This window comes from Ylistrum balloti, unplaced genomic scaffold (assembly GCF_031769215.1).
Source record: "Ylistrum balloti isolate Yb309-2 unplaced genomic scaffold, AGI_CSIRO_Ybal_v1 Utg369936, whole genome shotgun sequence".
In the NCBI taxonomy this organism is placed as follows: Eukaryota; Metazoa; Mollusca; class Bivalvia; order Pectinida; family Pectinidae; genus Ylistrum; species Ylistrum balloti.
In genome coordinates, this window is record NW_026782046.1 from 88,527 (window position 1) to 109,087 (window position 20,561).

Sequence of the window (20,561 nt, forward strand, 5' to 3'; positions counted from 1 at the left end):
ACAAATTGATTCAGCTATTAAATAATTTCGGTCTGATAGTTTTGCTGTGGACACTCACCATAGTCGCCATCTTGATACAAACGTGGAAGTTCTACCGGCGACATTGAAATAAAATCAAACGCTACTAAAATATTAATTAGCAAGGCATATAGCTTTCAATAAATATTAGACATTTTTCTTTACAAATAATCATTGATATGAACCAAAAACTTTATTTAATACTTTTGGTGCTGAAGTTGAGGAAGTGATTTATTTTAGAGCAGTCCATTGAAGGTGTATTGAGATAATAACAAAGTAACGAAATTTGTACCTTTCTACACGATTTCTCTTCCCATGATGTCAAATCATAATTTTTATTTTAGTATCTTATTTGGAGTCCGTACAATAAAATTTTGGATAATAAGATAATGACATACGAATAAGTTTATATTAAAAGAAAAGCCTGCTACCCCTCCAGAAAGTTAGAAACTATGTTCCACACCGTTTCCGGTCTCTTTCATACCGGAACCATCATAAGACATATTGCTCACCGCTGTTCAGAGTTTTAAAATCGTCAATCCTCTGATTACGTCGGCAAAATGGTATATAAATTTAGTAATTTCTAAACATTGTCTGTCAGTTGTTCAGTTTGATTTAAAATCAGGCTCGGAACTTTTACAGAATCTGAGAAATTCTTTACTCAAAAATAAACACGTGGTCACTGGAAGTACGGTTCTGACTTCAGGTCTTAGGTTATGAACAAGACAAAACTTAAATTAGTGATAGTCGCCACCCTTTGGATTATTACAAATGAGAAGCATGCTCGCGAGTTTGCACTTGGCATAAAACGACTCTAGCAAAGAGAATATTCGCTCTGCAAGGTCTACAGTTTTTAGTTCAAACGCAGCGCACTGATGCGTGATATTGTTAACACTGGTAATTATGACAAAGTACTAGATAAAGCTCCCTAACTCAGATCAATTAGCATGTATGGTGTCCCAGGTTCTAGCCCTGGCAGGAAAGTGATCTATTAGGATAGGGGAATTACATTTTGTTTCTGGAAGGGGAAGTGTTTCACACTGGCAAGAGTCTCCCATTAATATGGAGCATATGTAGCCACGGGAGAACTCAATTGGCTGTCAAGTCAGGGGTTCCAGGATCATTCCATTTTGGTAGCTTTGAAATGAAAAAGATGACCTCTGTCACATAGACTAAATATTAAACTCCCAAAACCAGTTCTAAAATATAGCGGTTTCAGTATTTTTTCGAAAATACTGAATGACATTATAATCATCTGAAATCTCCTTGTAAGCTTTGGTAATATTGCAGAAGAAAAGCAACTGGTTACAGGTGTTTGTAAAAAAAAAAAAATCGGCATGCCATCTAGAACCTTTCAGTTGATAGAAGAAAATGCACACAAGTCTATCGCATTAACTTAAACTTGATAACTAGAGGTTGTTGATTTGGAACCTCACAACTTCTCTTCCTCAATACTCAGTTGTTAAACTCACTTTTGCTCTCTGCACTCTAGGAACATTTCATGGCAAAGTTGAAGCATGTAAGCTTGTGATTGGTCAGTGCTCTAGATCAATCAAATTACTTTTTGTCATGACATGTTCCAGGGGTGTAGAGAGCAAAAGTGATAACCCCAAGAGTATCAAGGATGACACATTCCTAGTATCCATTCCATTTGAACGACAAAACTTGACTCGCAATATAACATCTTAGTAGCCATTGGTATACATTTTCACACTCACTCAGACTATTGAAGTTGTACATCAGTTGGTTCTATAGCAGCTATATAGATTTGGTTGCTTTTCATATTATGCAAAACTAAATAAGTTGTCCCATATACCTCATTAGTGTGACGTGAAGTCTTGTTTTGTCCATCAAAACCAGAGTATTTTTAGATGGAACACATAGAATAAAATGATTGCTTTAACATTTGGTAAAAGGCAAATATTGAACTAAATTGAACACTTAGATTTTCTTGATGAGAAGAAAATATATGCATTGTAACAAAGATGTGAACAACTGTGATAAGTAGAGTATATGATTTTTCACTACATGATGAAGACCAACAGGAAACATTCATCAGTATGAATTGCAAAATTTTTTATTCTAAGGTTGCTAAAATGTTTTCGGTTTAATTTTTCCAGTCTCTTAAAGATTCTAAAGCTCCCGCTGAAGAAGCCCCAATTCACAGGATCAGAATTACACTGACCAGCAGGAATGTCCAAAGTCTGGAAAAAGGTAACATTGTTGCACTCGGTATTAGCAGTTTTCATGTGTTACTTTTGTTTAATCCTTTCACAATTGTAACAACTAAAAGCAATTCTGGTATATTTATTTATCGGGGGATTTATATTTAGACTTTATGTACACATTTTAAGTGGACAGACAAAACACAGTGTGTGTGTGTGTATATTTCAGTGCAAAAGACGCTAAATTTAAAAGCATGGAAAAAAATAAGGGATTGTTGGTTTTGCAGAAATTTGAAGCCTAATTCTCGTACTACTAGCTGATTTCATGCAATATACAAAAAGAAATGTATCTATCAAACTGTTGATACACTCTCTATGATCTTAAAAAAAAAACCTCGGCCTTGGAAACAGAATAAACTATTGTTAAATAGTGTTGGTTATCAGTTGTAATTTTATAATTGATCATCATATAATTACAGCCGATCAGTGATAGTCTAATAATCGATTATGGGAGAACATTATCTCCATTTTTGCAAGTTGTTATGTTGAATTTTAATTCATAAAACAGAATGTGAGTGCATTAAAATTGTTCACTAGTTTGATATGTGGCAGGTTCTGAACCGTTTTAAGTCTTGTAAACAATTACTTAAAATACGAGAATGCAGGATGATGACAGACAAATGTGCCACTTTCCCGGAGACGGCAGACATGTCAGTAGAACATTTGATGCATTATGTGTTTTTTGTTTGCAGTCTGTGCTGACCTTATCAAGGGAGCTAAGGACAAACAATTGAAGGTCAAGGGGCCAGTCCGTATGCCCACCAAGGTCTTGCGAATCACCACCAGGAAAACCCCATGTGGTGAGGGTTCCAAAACCTGGGATCGTTACCAGATGCGTATCCACAAACGTCTGATTGATCTCCACAGTCCATCTGAGATCGTCAAGCAGATTGTATCCTTAATTCAGAATATTAACACTTGGTCTTTTTTTTTTACAAAACAACAATTAGAATTTTAATGACTTTTTTTAAAAATTTAAGATAATGATCAGTTTTCTTTCTGAAACTTTGCACTCCCTTTGATTTGTTTTTTGCTGCAAATGTTGTCAGTATTTCTCATACAATGCAACTTCCCCAAACCAATCCTTCTCAAAACTAATCACCTCTTGAAAGTGGACAGAATGGTGATGTATATAATATCATCTTTATTATAGTAATAAACCTCCGAATACAGATCTGTCTGAATTCTGAATACTGTAACAATTTTGTGTCTGAAATTGAAGCATACTGAAAATTACTTTTAAGAACAGGCCTTATGCAAGCAATTACAGAGTTCTACCAGCGAACTGTAAAACAAATACCTCTGTTGACAGCTTAAGTTTTACACCCTGGCATTTACCTGCATTTGTAGGCTTTATACACAATACTTGCCTGAACAGGAGGATTATAACAAATGAAATATAGAGTTATCTCCAATGGCAAAATTTAAATATATTGAACAAATCCATTGATTGTTTCAGCGAAGCTATGAATGCCTACAGACAGAGTACAATCAATACTAATGCAATAAGAAAGCTGTAGTTTAGCATTTTAAATTGTAATGGAATGTCATTTTAACACACACAAAATAGAAACATCAGTGAAGTGTTGTTTTATAAGATACTTTCTTTACTGATCAACAAAAACATCTATTCATCAAATGTATTGATTGAAAACGCTCTCAGATTTTCAGATTAGCAGATCATCCAAATGGGGCTAGGTCAGGCCGTATTTTGAGATCACAGGGCAATGTGCATAGATTTCTTTTCGAATACCACATATTTTATACAAGTATCAATTTTTTCACTTTACAGAAATCTTTGGTACTGTTTAAAGTTGTTCTGTCTTTATGTGATCATTTGCAGTAAAAATGCTGAATAAAAAGTGTTTATTAATGTAATGTACAGAACAGAAGTGGTTCAATTTTATGCAAGTCTGGACCGGTAAAATTGGTTCACTTCTGGAAATTTGGTTCACTTTTACAAACTGAGCCCCACCTTACTATAGCTAAATGTTCATGCACCATGCATGGTTGGTTTAAAGAAGGTCCACTGTACTTTGATTTCTCTTACCTCATATTATGAAGATTATCTGCTGAAAAGACATCTAATTATATCGTGTAATCATGTTTCTGACGAAATAGCCAGTGTTTACTTTAGGTCTTTATTATCCTTAACCACCAATTTCAGACCTCCATCAGTATCGAGCCAGGTGTTGAGGTGGAAGTGACCATTGCTGATGCATAGATGGGATAATATATACAGACAGCAATGACCATTTAAACATACTCAATAAAATGGTCAAAAACATAAAAAGACAGTTTTGTTATTTGTTACCTTACTGTAGATGAAGGTATAATATTTTGATATTTGAGATTACCTGCCCTTATTAGCCCACCATCATCAGATGGAGGGCTATTTGAACCTCCAGTCTGTCTTTAGTCCACCTTAAACAATTAGCAGGTCTTTCTGGTCTCTTGTTTAGTTGTGATCTTTTGCTTTTGGAATTGATCAAAACACAAGATGTCAGGTAGAAGACTCTTTTGGATTTTGACTGCATTTTGTTTTTATTTCTGGAGAAGTGCTGGTAATGCTGCAAGGTGGCCATATCGAATTATGATGTTATAGGAGTTTTAGCTGTTTCTGGAGAAGTAGGGAAGTGTCTTTCTTAAATTTCATATGAAGGTACTTTTGATCCCAAGTTCTACCTCTTTGATTTTCGGACTGATAAGAAAACTAAATAGCAGACATGTGGCCATTTTGATTTTAACTTGTATCTTGAGGTATTCTCAAATTTCATACAGTTGAGAGGAAAGGAGGCCAAAGTCTAGCTTAAAGATAAATTTCACACAATGGTTGATACCAAGATGCTTCAATCAGGAAGACTGAATTTCATAATTCACTCTGAAAATGGGGCCTCATTAACTAACACCTGTGTGGGTTTTAAAGATGCTGTAATACAAGTCCTTCTTTGAGCAGTAAATGAGTTGCTTAGAAATGTATCATTATTGCGTGCACTGTATTCCAACTATTATTCTGAAACCAAATGTTTCTCCATTTCAAGAAAGATTTTTTTCTTTTCGCTGAGGATTTAAGAAGAAAAGCATGTAAAAACTCCATTACTAATGAGAAAATTTTAATTTCTGCCATCTTATTTACATAGTTCTAAAACCAGTTTGTTTCCATACCTGCATAAAATAAAAGTTGAATAACTAACATGAAATTTATGAAAAAATAACACCTTGTAAATTATTTTATATCATTGCTTCAAACAAATGAAAAGCACAGTTTCCTTCCCATTTTTCCTTTAATCCTTGGTCTTGATATTTGTCAAGTAGGCTGTTCGTGTGAATGGATATTAGTTTGGTTAACATTGGTCAACCTTGATCTTTGTTCAAGGTCTCGTGCATGAAATTTGTTAAAATATTTCAAAATCTGTTTTAGGGTTGAATTTAAAAGATTTAGCAGATTTATATAAATCTTGTAATGAAGATCAATGAAATCATTGAAGTGACTTAAGTGTCTTGCTTAGCTTTTTGTAGATTCAGTTATTGTGACATTTCCGTGAAGTCAAATAGTGTTTGTGCAATTGCAGCACTTGATACATTGAATTGCGAAAATAACTTTACATACAGCTTGATTCGAGTAAAAACAACTCGAATGTTTTCTTGATTGCTTAATTGAATGTGAGTGTCGCATTGGCTAGTAGGCAGCTGACTTGCAACAGGTACACGCATCCCAACACACGTTAAAATGTTTCAAAAGGTAATCTCTTCTCGGTCATTTCTGTCAAATGCTGTCCAAATATTATGTATTGTCTGTGATTTTTGTCTTCAATTTGACCACGGATGAGGTTCTCGGCATATTGATAGACCAGCACACTTCCAAGTCCCCACCCAGTGTCTTACTTTGCACCGTTCCATGACGCTTCTTTTAGCTGATATAATCCACATGTTACTGTCGCTAGACAATCAATATCACGTACACGGATCTCGATTGGCGAGGAGTCGAGTTTCACCCAGTTGACCCTGTTACGTCTAGAAAAGTCGGGATTCATCATCGCGGTCGCCTTTGGCAATAAGTATATCATGAGGTCACCCGGTCAACAATCACATTGCCACCATTGGTAGGGTTACCTGAAGATAGAAAATGACTCTGTTCAATGAATTCGTTTATCACCAAACCAACTCTGTTTGAGATGAAGCTCAGATGATCCCCTCGTCTGCAGGTCGATTGTCAATGAGAGGTCCAGTAATTATCCATTTGTATGTCCCTCGTCTGCAGGTGGATTGTCAATGAGAGCTTCCGTAAGTCACCAATTGTATGTCCGTCTTCAGGTCGATTGTCAATGAGAGGTCCAGTAAATAACCAATTGTATGTCCCTCGTCTGCAAGTCGATGAGAGGTTCAGTAAGTCACCAATTGTATGTCCCCCGGGTATGTCCTTCGTCTTCAGGTCGATTGTCAATGAGAGGTTCAGTAAATAACCAATTGTATGTCCATCGTCTGCAAGTCGATTGTCAATGAGAGGTTCAGTAAATAACCAATTGTATGTTCACTGTAAACAAGAGCATCAGGTGAACTCTACTGGAAACGGAAAATATTGTGTTTATTCTGGCACACCGAGGCATGTTGCATAACCCAGGACTCCCTTTTCCATGTAATTAATTCACAATACCATCCTGGCCAACCATGTATTGTCAACAGTTTGTTTTTATGTATATTCTAAACTTTGCTGTTTATGAGAATAAAACAATCTTTATTGTTATTTTTATGATAATTTCCTCCATGGAATAAACTCTCACCAGAGAATTGTGGTAGCTGGTTGGTTGACATGTAGTCTTTGTAAGCGTAGTCAACATGATCATCTTGAGTGGTAACTACTGGGTTTACAAAACATTGATTGCAATAGTCTTAGTTTGAGGTAGTGCTTTTCCATATTCTCCGATATACTGACATTCTCAGAACTCAGTATCTGCTGTAGCTAGTAATCCTAGGATAAATATACATGTAGTATTTGAGCTCTGGACCCTTGAGTTAAATCTTTCAATCTAGTTTTGCAACTACGACATATGAACTCATTTCCAACGGGTACGGAGTAGGTGAATTGTAACAAGAAATCTTCATGATATTTGGAATTTGTATATTGCTGGAGATGCTTGGCGTGCTAAAAAGTATTTTATCGGCTTAGACACATTAAATTGATTCTATAGACAGCATATCTTCTATATGTGGAAAGTTTATAAAGAAATATAAACTATAGATTGTAATTGCAACTATTAGGCCCACATAATGTTGAATATAAAAAAAAAAACTTTTTTTTTTTCGGTTTGATGAATTTTGCATGTTTTTTGTTCTTATTGAAAGTGTTAAAACGTTCATCTGATGTATAATAATAATGAAAAATTTAGTGTCAAGTTATCTTATACACTATACACTGTCATAATTCTTTTAAAAATTACACTCACCTATGGCGATTATCAGTCATTTTGTTAAACCCCGTCACACAACCTGGTGTTATGCAAGGAGGTCCATAACGTCAGTAGCAATTAATGACTAATAATTTATGCAGTATGGGTTTATTATAATGTATGTAAATATGTCGAAAAAATAAATGAAATCGGAATGGGGCCAAATTTTGATCCACCTTTATGGATTAATGTTTGTTAAAAGCGGATAAAACTTCTCAAGGCTAACTGAAATGTAACCACAGCAGACTCCAAGGTTGTTGATCTCTTCATTGTCTGGTGGTAAAGCATTTCAGTCCTGTCATTGATATTGAAAAGTGAACAAGGGATTTCATATGACACTTTGGGCTGACTGAACACCTTTACGCGAGAATGATAGATGCATACTTAAAACATTACGTTTTCACAAGTAGCCAACTCGAGCGCTGGGCGACTATAAAACGAAGCTAACTATAACCTAAGCGAGATAACTCGTATTTTCTTAATATAATTCTTTAGTGTTTGGAGGTAATTTTTGATCAAGCGAAATGGCCATCCTTGTGCCCGTGCTGTTATGTTACAGTTGACAACAAAATGACTCAAAATCTGAATGAAGAAGAAAGCTTTATCACTAATTAGTAGCACTGTATTCCAAGGATTTGTTTAAAGTACGCGTGCACTTCTGGAAAAACTCCTTGGGCGTATAACACCGACAGATATTCGATAAAGTCGCGCCATTATTTAGTCATTTATATCAGTTTTGTCCGTCGGTAAAATATAAAGATAAGGTAAGCATTTACTGAAACTAATCTCTGTATTTTCCTTCCAAATACAAAAAAAAGTACATCAGCGACTTGAATGTGTCTACGAAAATGAGAAATGTCTATCGTATAGGACGAGAAAAACTCTTTGCTCGGTATTGATTCTTTGTCATTCCAACTATGCTTGTGCTGGTTGGTATGAAGGGTTGTCAAAAAAACTAAAATATAAATTACAGGTAGCACAAAACAAAGTAATAAGATTTATTTTGAATGTTCAAAATAGGCACAGTATAAGATGAAGTGATTTTTTGTGTACAAACATGTTAGACATGAATTATAGTCAAATCAGACTGAATCATATGTTTAATGTTTTCCATGAAAAGGCTGCAAACTTAGTATATCAAAGTATATCAAACAAGCTTAAGTTCAAAACCCAAGTGAAACGTCACTTTCGAAACAAAATGCAAGATAATCATGATAGTTATTATGTATATTATTGAGGGAAATACATTTGTAAATCCATTTTAAGGACCCCAATGGAAATAAGCGTTTTAACACTTTTTTGGGAAATCCTAGGATATATATACTTTTGTCTTTATTAATAATTATAACTAGCTGATACATTAAAGCTATAGCTAACAACTTATTCCTGATTATGTATAACATGTTATATTTATATGTTTTGTATACAAATCTGTACATATTTATCCTGAATAAATTTATTATTATTAATCCTTTCAGTTGAGAGGACGAGTTGTTCAGAGTGCATGATTCTTCTGCAATCACAGGATGTCATGTCCTGTTTTAGATTTACATTGGTTTTTAACGACTGAAGAATTTTTTGTTATTAAAACAGGGTCTTCGTTGCTTCAAGTCACATTAGTATTTAATCATATGCATGTGACATGTGACTTTCTTTTTTGAATTGCCATATTTGGTTGAATGCTATCCTTTCAATCAATTTTCAATGGCTATGAAAACATGTCTAGGGAATGCAGATATTTTTCTTATTATGTGATGTGCAGATGACAAATAATTCATAAGATTAATCTGTTCAAAATTTCAGCACCCAAAATCAGAGCCAGTTAAACATCATGATGTTACAGTCTTATGAACCTGGTCATTTGCAATTGATGCTGTGTTATTGTTTAAATTTTTTTTAATTTCATGTTTCAAATAAAGTATGTTTCTTTTGTGGTGTTGATTAGATGGCAGCCACAAGGGAGAGGCGTGCCAATGCTGGCAATAAAATGGGACGCATGTTGGAAGCTGAAGAAGAGGATGATTTCTATAAGACAACTTATGGTGGCTTCGATGAGGTGATATATTAACTAAGTTACTAAAACTGCACAATCCAACTATAATAAGCCCACTGAAAGATCACTTTACCTTAGTTGTAATGTTTTGTCATTACAGTTTTCATCCTTGTATGCTTCCTCCATTTTTAAACAGTTTTGGAAATAATCAGAAGTTGTAAGAAGTTATACTACTACACTCCTTCGAATGGTAACTAAAGTCTTGTCGTAAGTGGTTCAGTGAGGTAGACACCAGTTACACACACTACTGGGAGACTCTGTCTCAGAAAGGCACTGGCTTTTCATGGGTTGATAAACCCAGCAAACAGTATGCAAAAGAAGTTTTGACTTCTTTAAACTACACAGACATGTAACGTTTATTTCAATCATTGCAATTTATCTTAGTGAAAATTTAATTTGACATCTAAAATTTGGTATCTAAGTACAAGTTAAAGTAATAGAATTTGTTCATTCAACTTGTTTGTGATTTCTAATTTTATTTCAGTCTTCAGCACTTACAAACACTTAGAATATCATTCAAGTTTAAGTACATGTATAATGTTTTTAACTGGGATTATAGTAAGTTAAATTATGTTTTAAGCCATTATATCTTAAACTTAGACCAAGTTTATTGGTCTGTGTCATTACTATTGATAGTAGAAATATTTGACATGGCTTTAATATTAGACCAAACAATAAACCAAATTGCATGTTTTTGGTAACCCTACCCTATCAGGAATTTTGTGCCTACCCAAAATTTTGGAAGGCGATTTTCAGAAGAATTTTTAAGAAACATTGTTTAACTCAAGATTTTTCTCCTTTGGAAACAATATAAAATTATTTGCTATGATAAAGTTTGTCTTCCCACCTTCCCTGAATTTTTCCATGATCTTACTGTTTTGTCTGGCATAGCCCTTAAAAGCATTTGGTTGAAATTGAGAATGGATAACACTACTTTCTAGGTAATCATGTGATTTTGTTTATTTTTTCTCTACGCTTTTCATCTGGATGTGCATACCATTTTGATATCCAAACTGCAGTCTTATGTTTAATGTATAACATTGACTTCTTTATTTCAGGAAGAGGGTGATCAAGTTTATAATTCTGAAGACTCTGAATCAGATCAAATTGATTCTGACTTCAGCATTGATGAAAATGATGAGGTCCGAAGTGATGTGGATGATGATGATGCCCCTAAAAAACGTAAAGGAGTGTCAACAAAAGCATACAAGGTCAATAAGAGTTGAAGTTATGAAGATACCTTTCTGCCAGACGTGGTTACAGGCTAATTGTTACAGAATTCTGTAACTTTGTCTGTAACTTTGAATAAATTTCCAAACTCTGATTTTTTCAATATCTTGTCAAGTGTACAAGATTCAGTTATTTTATCACTGACTTCCTGTTTCAGAAGAAAATTAAGTCATAACTTCTTTTCATGGCTTGCAGTTTACATTTCACAGTTTACCCTCATGCTTACTGTTTCTCTGCTTTTCATTTGGCATTCTCAAGCAAAAAATGACCATAACATTTCATCAACTCAATATCACTGAGATTTGAATCTTATTGAAAGGAAAATTAAGACTATGGAAATAGTTCAATAGTTCATGAACATTCAAAGTTAAATGGTTAGTGTGTTATTTAATTATTTACACTTATGCAGTATTCAAAATGTTAACATCTCAACCTCTCTTTGTGGCATTGTTAATTTGACTTAACTGTATAACTAGCATTGTATATTTATCTTTAAGGAACCTATCAAAAAGCCTAAACCTGAGGAGAAGAAACCTAAAGAGAAGAAAGAGAAAAAGAAAAAGACTACATCATCAGTACAAATTTATCATACACCTCTTGGTAGGTGTTTGGACTGTATTAGAACTGTTCACTATAAGAGAGAAAATTTGATGAAAGTTGATAGAACTGTTGCAAATGGTGATATAGATCTTGCGAAATACATTAAATGTTGGAAAGGATTTTATATATTGCATTGAAATTGAAATGTACATGCAGAATAGGCAAGACGATTTCAAAAGTACATTGTAAAAGGTTTTCAAATATGGAAAGATTATTCATTTAAATTGATGTAAAAGATAGAATATAGAGTTTAGGTGAAAATGAGAAAAAATAAAAATTTCAGAAAGCTAATTTTGAACTGTAAATCATTTTTTTTGTCAGAGAAAAAATCATTACGAAAATCAACAGCAATCAAATCAAGTGCACGGGAGGAACGAGAAAAAGTGCGCGAGATGAAGCAGAAAATGTTGAAGGATATTGCAGCCCAGAAGAGGGTTGCTGAGGTGCGAAGGCTAACCCAGGAGGAACTACTTGCTGAGGCAGAAATTACTGAAGAACTCAACTTGAAGTCTCTAGGTATTGAAAATTGTTAAAGATTTAATTTCTCTTGAGCATCATGAGCTATGAAAAACACACAGTGACCTCCCCTCTCCCACTTCCCCAATTTTTGAAAATTAATTGCATATCAAAACGAAAGCTGGAAATCAGTTGATCTTATGTTAAACACATTGATGAATGGTATTTTCATAGTGATCTAACAACAATTTATTCACAGAAAATTACCAGCGCATGGAGATGGAAAAGAAGAAGAGTCGTGTTTCTAAGCAGATAAATCGTGGTCCTCTGATCCGTTACCAGTCCTTCACCATGCCACTGATCGAGGAGTTGCCATGTGATGTGGAGATCAGCGTGGATGTTGACAGGTAAGTATTGATGATGGACTTTGTTTGGTTGCTGTTTGTAAATTATCAATGATGTGATGTTGATATGGGATTAAATGCTGAAATTTGTGATTTAAAATGTTCATGAATAGATTAAGTTGATAAGTTGCAGGCCCTAGCTTCTCAAAGGCCCAAGTTCCTCAAAGCTTAGAGTTAAACAATGGTTAGTGAAAAAGTCAAATTGTTGTCACTGTTAAAAAAAAGACTTTCAAAGCACAACTGACACTAAAAATATCAATCTGACCTGTCTCTACAAATCTACAACTGTGAAATGATAAAGAATGTTCCCATTCTTTTTAAAATTCATATTTGTAAATTTTCTCCAACCACTGGTTAGCTCTAACCAAGCTTTGAGCAACTGATGCCATAGTATGACAGAATAGTCTATATTCAGGGTAGTTAACTCTGTATCCAGTATGAATTTGACATAATTCTATCCAGGACTAAGTTAACAACTCCACATGTAGGATAAGTAATCCTTTACCTAGGTGAATGATATACCTAAATTAATGATGTGTTCAGAATTGATTGTGGTTTCCATGCAAATCAGGCTTCCAATTAAGGGTAGATGATCCAACTTCTTTTCTATTTTTATTGATGCATCTTTCTTTTGGTACGTAATCATCAAACATGTCATGTATTATTATTGAGAATATGAGTGATTTTTTCATAAGGAAATTTTCTTTCAGTATTGAACCCCAGAAGAAAGTTGAGGAGTATGATCTCGTGAATGGTGAAAAGTGCTCGCGGACATTTATAACATTTACAGACGAAAGGATTTTCAAAGACTACTTTCCACAGAAGAAACATAAACCGCCAGTAAAGCAGTATTGCCCTGTGACTAAAAAACCAGCTAAGTACTTCGACCCAATTACACAGACACCGTATTCTTCCCTCAAAGCTTTTCGTTGTATCAGAGAGGCCTACGCACACCAGCAAGAGGAATCGAGTCATAAGAAGAAGTGACATTTTGTGAATGGAATCTTTTGTTTACATGTCTGTGTTTTGAGAGAATGACTAGTGTTGAAAATGAGAAATGAAAATATTATAGGAATATGAGTACATTGAATTTTGTTTTTCCTTTTTATAAGTGAAAGTGATAACATTACATAGATTTATTTTCTTATTTGTCTGAAATTCTGATTAAAAGAATAAGATCTGATTTTCATCAGTAAGATAAATGAAATTGTTAGGTTTTATGTTACAGAATTACAGCTTCTTTTCTTCGTTTTTTTAATAGGTCAAATATTTGCAGTTTTACTAAATGTTTAATAGATAAAAGATGTCTGCTAAAGAACTGCCAAAAAGCGTCTCTCATTCAAAAATCTACTCACTGGTTATGTTCCACAACCACCTTGTTGTCTTCTTCAGACCTTACTTTGATCAATGAGGATGTCATTTTCATAGAAATCATGATTTTGTCTTTACTATTTTATTTTCAAATCACCTATATTTTTTCACAAGTTTCTCCCATTTTCAAAAAAAACCCCAAAAATTAGATCCCTGGATATTTTTGAATGGATATTATGATAATCTTGTCAGTAGTGGACTACTGGGAGGTATTGCTTGTCTGGATTAAGATTTGTATGTACGTTTTGGAAAACAAGAATATGAAAGTACCTGTGAGGTATGAGAATATGGCAGAGTGAATTTTTGATTTGGAAGCACAGAGGAATAAGTGATGTGGATTGTTAATGCTACTGTGAGATACTGATTGCTGAAAATAAAATGGTTACTCCTGTTCAATTTTATTCAGTTTTATCGTGTTCTAAAATGAGTGTAAAGTTAGATCAAAATGCCCCATCTTGTAACATAAATATATTGTCTATGTATGGTGTCTAGTTGTTTTTCAGGACTGCCGTCTATTTCATGTGTTTAATACAGTATTCTGGGGGACCGAGAATGGGCTTGAGGTGTATTACATAGAGGATGGAACTGACCATAACATATATTATATTCATGTCTAAGACATTTTCCATAGGTGATCGTACAAAGAGATTAGCTAAAACATAAACTGGAATTCTCTTATAAATGGATATAGCCTAATCGAGTTAATTTTGTGTATTGAGGTAATGAAGGGGGTAAGGGGTTTGGGGGACTTTATAAGTCCGTCGGCGTTTCTTAGCTTCACTAACAACAAACAGCTTCACTAACAACAAACCACACAACTCACTCTTCACTGAGGTTGCTACATAGGCCAAACCTATATTCTCTTAAGTGCTCAGGATGACATGGCCTCCCGTTATTGTGCAGTGTTTTAGTCAACAGCTGCTACAAGGATCGCCTACATCCAAATCTAGCGAGCTTATTTTTAGCCCACCATCATCAGATGGTGGGGTATTTAAATCGCCCTGCCGTCTGTGGTCCGTCCGTCCGTCCGTCCGTAAACAATTCTTGTTACCGCTATTTCTGGAAAAGTACTGGATGGATCTTTCTCAAATTTCATATGCAGGTTCCCCTTGGTCCCTAGTTGTGCATTGTACCTTTTTTGAACTGATTTGCATTCAAGATGGCCGACAGGTGGCCATCTTAGATTTTGGAAGTAAAAGTTTGTTACCGCTATTTCTGAGAAAGTACTGAATGGATCTTTCTCAAATTTCATATGCAGTTTCCCCTTTGTCCCTAGTTGTGCATTGTACCTTTTTTGGACTGATTCGAATTCAAGATGGCCGACAGGCAGCCATCTTGGATTTTGGAAGTAAAAGTTTGTTACTGCTATTTCTTGGAAAGTACGGGATGGATCTTTCTCAAATTTCATATGCAGGTTCCCCTTGGTCCCTAGTTGTGCATTGTACCTTTTTTGGACTGATTCGAATTCAAGATGGCCGAGAGGTGGCCATCTTAGATTTTGGAAGTAAAAGTTTGTTACCGCTATTTCTGAGAAAGTACTGAATGGATCTTTCTCAAATTTCATATGCAGTTTCCCCTTTGTCCCTAGTTGTGCATTGTACCTTTTTTGGACTGATTCGAATTAAAGATGGCCGACAGGCAGCCATCTTGGATTTTGGAAGTAAAAGTTTGTTACTGCTATTTCTTGGAAAGTACGGGATGGATCTTTCTCAAATTTTATATACAGGTTCCCCTTGGTCCCTAGTTGTGCATTGTACCTTTTTTGGACTGATTCGAATTCAAGATGGCCGACAGGCAGCCATCTTGGATTTTGGAATTAAAAGTTTGTTGATGCTATTTCTTGGAAAGTACTGAATGGATCTATCTTAAATTTCATATGCAGTTTCCCCTTGGTCCCTAGTTGTGCATTGTACCTTTTTTGGACTGATTCGAATTCAAGATGGCCGATAAGTGGCCATCTTGGATTTTGAATGTAAAAGTTTGTTACTGCTATTTCTTGGAAAGTACTGGATGGATCTTTCTCAAATTTCATATGCAGGTTCTCTTTGGTTCCAAGTTGTGCATTATACCTTTTTTTGACTGATCCGAAATCAAGATGGCTGACAGGCAGCCATCTTGGATTTTGAGAGTAAAATCTTGTTACTGCTATATCTAAGGAAGTACTGGATGGATCCTTCTGATGTTTCATAGATATTGGTTTCCCTTGGTCCCTAGTTGTGCATTGTACATTTTTTGGACTGATTTGAAATCAAGGTGGCCCACAGGCAGCCATCTTGGATGTCGACAGTAATACAGCACAAGCATATTGTCCATTATCCACCTGTAACTGACTGCTATCTAATAATACTTTGGGATCTTTTTCAAATGATATTTGCTAATAGGTGCTTAATAAAAATATCTTGTGCCATCATTGAGTACATTCAATGAAGACCAGTTCATGAACATTTACATCCCTCTGGGATCTCTTGTTAGATATTAAGATGGTTAAGAATGTCCGGTTTTTATATTGTATCAACAATGATGCGAATGAATTCTCATGGAAAGTTACAACAAGGAAGTATAATTCACGGAATTTGTGTTATGTACGTTTGTTTGGTTTTATACAAATCAAACAGGCTATGATTCCTCTGAATGTAATGGCTGTGCAGCCATATTAGAAAGTTCCAAGAATTCTAGTATTTGAACAGGAAGATAGTTACTGGGGAAATGACTACATGCTGATGATCTAATTCTCACCAAATTGAAACTAAACGCATTTATTTTGCGTATTATCATAAAACAGGAAGTACACTAGACTAAGTAGACCTTACGTTAAATGTTACCCTAGAAGGATATTTTAATTGTGGTCTTAAAGATTACAGATTTTTTTTATGTGACTCTATAACTACTACAAAGTTACGAGAAACAAACATTGAAACATTGACATAGAGTCATAAGAGTTATCTCGCTTCGCTCTTTAGCTCAGGAAGCGATAGGTATGAAAATCTTACGTTTCTCCCTGACGTAAAAAAAAGTTTTCACTTGAAATCATTTCTGCCTCAGATCGTTTCACCAAATAACAAGGATACGAAATCAGTCATTGTCAGTTTTCTCCAATATAAACAATAGAACTAGTAATTATTGTTCTGTTAAACTGAATCGTATTTTTTCATCTAAAGAACGAGGTCATCTGGATGAGTCACTAAACGCAATCGATAGTTTCAATCAAATTTTTTTCTCTCCCCCCCTTTCCTCCCCCTCCCCCCAGTACCAATTGAAGTATTGGCAATAATTACGGAAGTCACGTGATGTGTTTGTAATTGGTGACATGCACGGAGGGCTAATACAGTGGAATACGTTTGGGTTGACATGATCATGACTATTCTGCTTTTCATTCAACTATCTAGCGCTGGTTTGAAATGAGTTACAAGTATTACGGTTTCGATGGAAATATTCTCACAGGGACAGTGAACGTAACGCTTGAAAAAATTAATCTTATTGGTATTTGGAACAGTCTTATAGAAGGGACCTTGTTTAGTTGTCTACAATATTGATCTCTCTAATTTGATGATTAAGGTGTCACAATCAAACTGTTGATATAATCACTGAACTATTGCTATATCACGTCATGTACATTAACTAACCGTCTTGTGAGGGCTTATAAAAAATGAGAGAGAAAAACACAATTATGTCATGCCCTTGACGTAGCTATGTCTTATGAACATATAGCCACTTACAGAAAATCAATACTGTATTAAATCAGTGAGATAAAATATTTAAAAAGTAAAAGTAGCGCGACATTATGTATGGTACGCCAGACATGACATTCAAGTGATATTGCTGCCACACATGAATGATACATGTACAACAGTGATGTGTTAGCGGCATCTAACCCGTGCTTCTATTTAGACTTCAACATGTCTGGTACAAGATGAGGGATATGCAGGAAGGTCCTTGACTCTTCCTACAGCAACATCGAAATCAAAATTATATACAAAACCATTCATATCTAATGACTGGAAGGACAAGTACGTTGAATACAAATGTGCAGAAAGATGTGTGACACGTGACACTGCTGAGGTTTAATAGGCTCTCATGGACTTCTCTGTTGATTGTGTCCAGGACGATCAACTGACAAAGAGCAGTGATGGCCAAGTGGTTAAGGCGTCTAACCGTCTTTATCACCAGACCTCTATTTCAGAGTTGCGGGTTTGAGACCTGCAGGTCGGTGGTATTTCTCCGCTAACTACAGATTCCTCAACCGCCCAAACCTGGCATAACCTTAAACAGTACAATACTCTAGACATGGATTTCAAAATCTACCAAATATCTAATCAAAACGACAAATCAATTTCTGGCATAATAAAACTTCCTTTCTCTGTAATCAAGGTGTTTGCACATAAACGCAACTACATTGATTTGACAAGTTTGCTTTCAGTGTACAAATATAACGAACTAATTTATAAGAAATGGTTACCCTTACCAAACTTTAGCCTTTATCGTCTGGTTTTTAATATTCTCATAGCTGCCACCTCGCTAATGAAACAATATAATATGTACTAGGTATATTGTTTATTTTGCCAAACACAAACTTTTCTATTTAATCTTCCGAAACAGCTATGGATACCGGCAATATCTTAAGCGAGGGTAGGGTAACAAGCTCATATTTTCTTACTTAAATCTAAATATTTGCCTGCTGTATCTTGAAAGCTGGCCCGGAAACAAATCTTCAAGTTTCACTCAGTAATTATGCATAGTTTCGGTAACAAACATTAATTTTACTGAGGAAATATTACATGTCAATGGAATAAAATGCAAATTAATGAGATTTTATTTCTAAAATCCATTTCATTATCTATATAAATTTGTCCCCTGATAACGATATCATTTGACAACTGAACAGAACCTGTTTCACATTAGTGTCTAATTTACTGTATAATTTCAAAATAATGAAATGCTAAACGATTTTAACTCGTTAAACGTGACTCACAACTCGCCATTAGTGTTGTGATGAATCTGCATGGAAAAAAGGTCTATATGACAAGGGGGCCCGATGACATTTCCGTAAGGTTATCGATATCAAGGGGAGATAACTTCTAAGACCGGGATTCGGCGTTATCGACTCGGACACACTTGCTCCCTAGAGACACGCGAATAGCCTATCAGATGGCCGTTGTCATTAATAAAGTTGTTATTAGCATTCAAATTGGATTTGGGTCGTTGTGACCGTCTGTAAAGCGGATGTGATCGAATTGTGTATTCATAGACATTCGTACAAAATATTCTCTTTCTTTTGAAATGCAATAAAAGCTGTACGTGAACACACAAACCGCCAACGTTCCAAAACCCCGGCGCTGATGATGTTATTCTTTAATTCATCTATCTTATCAATGAATTTAGAGTATTAGTAACGGTCTGTCGCGGACTTTGATCTATGGTCTCTGGGATTATTGCAATAGCTGGTGTCATTAGTTGTCCCCCGTCTCCAGACCGGTCGTTGTATATGGCCGGTTAGTCAGATTATTAAAGCTTGGCAGAATACAGAACGCTTGTAAGTGATTCCGTATCGTCATTAGAAACGTGCACTGTAATGGGTTTTACTACTTGACGTCATTAGTTATTTTTATACCAATAACACTCTTAGTTATTGGTCTTTTCTATAGAAATAAATCAGAGAGCAATTGTTTAATTGTCTTGGTGTTGTTCACAGTTTACGACGGTATTTCATTAATCTCATTTAAAAATATTTGGACATGAAGCTCTATGTGTACTGATTAAGAAATAATTGAAATAGAATCCTTGATCTTTATACAATTATATCCTGATAACAAAGACAATTTTGACCACCAGTCTTTGTTTGATATCTTTTCTTTGGGGCAAATTTACCGTGTACATAAATTTGCAAAAATATGTAGAATATGTAGAAAACTCGGAAAAGGTTGATATGGTTCTACTCACGAAATCATTATATATGAAATACATTTTGCAATATCTGTGAAACTCAGAATTTCAACTTTAAGTAATCGCTCTTGAGATACAGCACCCAACTACGAGCTTGTGTTGTATTTTTTATTTGTATTTCTTAATTTAGGCCCTACGAGACCTACTATGTCGAAATAATATGATACAATTTAATTCCTATTTTGACTCTATTGTATCTAACTCTTAATTTGCAACAAAAGGTATTATTCACTTGTGATTAGTGATTCTTCCTATATTACCAAACGTCATTATTATCAATTGATCTGCACCAAACTATTTTTAACAACTATACGAAATTAATGTTGATGGGTTTATGTAACTGAGACTCAGCTCTTAAATGAAATTTTATAGTTTCTACTTTATCATTATACCTGAAATGTCTAAAATGAGCAATCACAGTATCTGGAACTGCATGTTCAAACGTACACAACCGGCTGTAAGTTTTCATGGTTATCTGATCTGTGTAACACGGATGCTTGAGCATAGGTCAGCCGAGGTAACCCTGCTCCTCAGATAATCAGCTGACATACCTTTCTGTCAGTGGACACGTGAGTAGAACTCATTAATAACATGTAAAACCATGCCTATGGGATATCCCTTTTCGACGGATGGAACATCTATAAGGTACCCAATAGGGCACGTAAGTTATAAAATACCGTCATTCATAAACGCTCGGCTTGTTATTTCATTACGTTCAACAAGATTGGATGCACAAGTACAAAGGACTGCGTAGATACACATTTTCAAAGTTCTTCATTGTATTTTCGCTGAATACAAAGCCTAGACATTGCTATTG

The 20,561-nt window shown here is 35.0% G+C and overlaps 2 protein-coding genes across 2 annotated transcripts; both read left to right on the forward strand.

Annotated features, from left to right (window-relative positions):
• The first annotated feature begins 498 nt into the window (after positions 1 to 498).
• On the forward strand, positions 499 to 4,536 carry LOC132547150 (small ribosomal subunit protein uS10). Its single transcript, XM_060210905.1, has 4 exons — positions 499 to 581; positions 2,139 to 2,232; positions 2,936 to 3,135; positions 4,411 to 4,536. Exons 1-4 carry the CDS (start codon positions 579 to 581, stop codon positions 4,465 to 4,467), a joined length of 354 nt encoding a protein of 117 aa, XP_060066888.1. The 5' UTR covers positions 499 to 578; the 3' UTR covers positions 4,468 to 4,536.
• A 3,689-nt stretch (positions 4,537 to 8,225) lies between these two features.
• Positions 8,226 to 14,200, forward strand: LOC132547144 (vacuolar protein sorting-associated protein 72 homolog). The gene is made up of 7 exons (XM_060210899.1): positions 8,226 to 8,454; positions 9,636 to 9,746; positions 10,802 to 10,954; positions 11,471 to 11,573; positions 11,895 to 12,089; positions 12,289 to 12,436; positions 13,144 to 14,200. The coding sequence occupies exons 2-7, from the start codon at positions 9,636 to 9,638 to the stop codon at positions 13,418 to 13,420; spliced, it is 987 nt and encodes a 328-aa protein (XP_060066882.1). The 5' UTR covers positions 8,226 to 8,454; the 3' UTR covers positions 13,421 to 14,200.
• The last annotated feature ends 6,361 nt before the right edge of the window (positions 14,201 to 20,561 follow it).

Bases quoted from the DNA above. Each gene is read 5' to 3' on its own strand.
- LOC132547150 (XM_060210905.1), top strand. The intron at 2,233-2,935 runs GTAACATTGTTG...TTTTGTTTGCAG, and splicing joins TGTCCAAAGTCTGGAAAAAG to TCTGTGCTGACCTTATCAAG. The intron at 3,136-4,410 runs GTATCCTTAATT...CACCAATTTCAG, and splicing joins CTGAGATCGTCAAGCAGATT to ACCTCCATCAGTATCGAGCC.
- LOC132547144 (XM_060210899.1), top strand. From the start codon at position 9,636: ATGGCAGCCACAAGGGAGAGGCGTGCCAATGCTGGCAATAAAATGGGA. The intron at 10,955-11,470 runs GTCAATAAGAGT...TTTATCTTTAAG, and splicing joins TGTCAACAAAAGCATACAAG to GAACCTATCAAAAAGCCTAA. The intron at 11,574-11,894 runs GTAGGTGTTTGG...TTTTTTTGTCAG, and splicing joins AATTTATCATACACCTCTTG to AGAAAAAATCATTACGAAAA.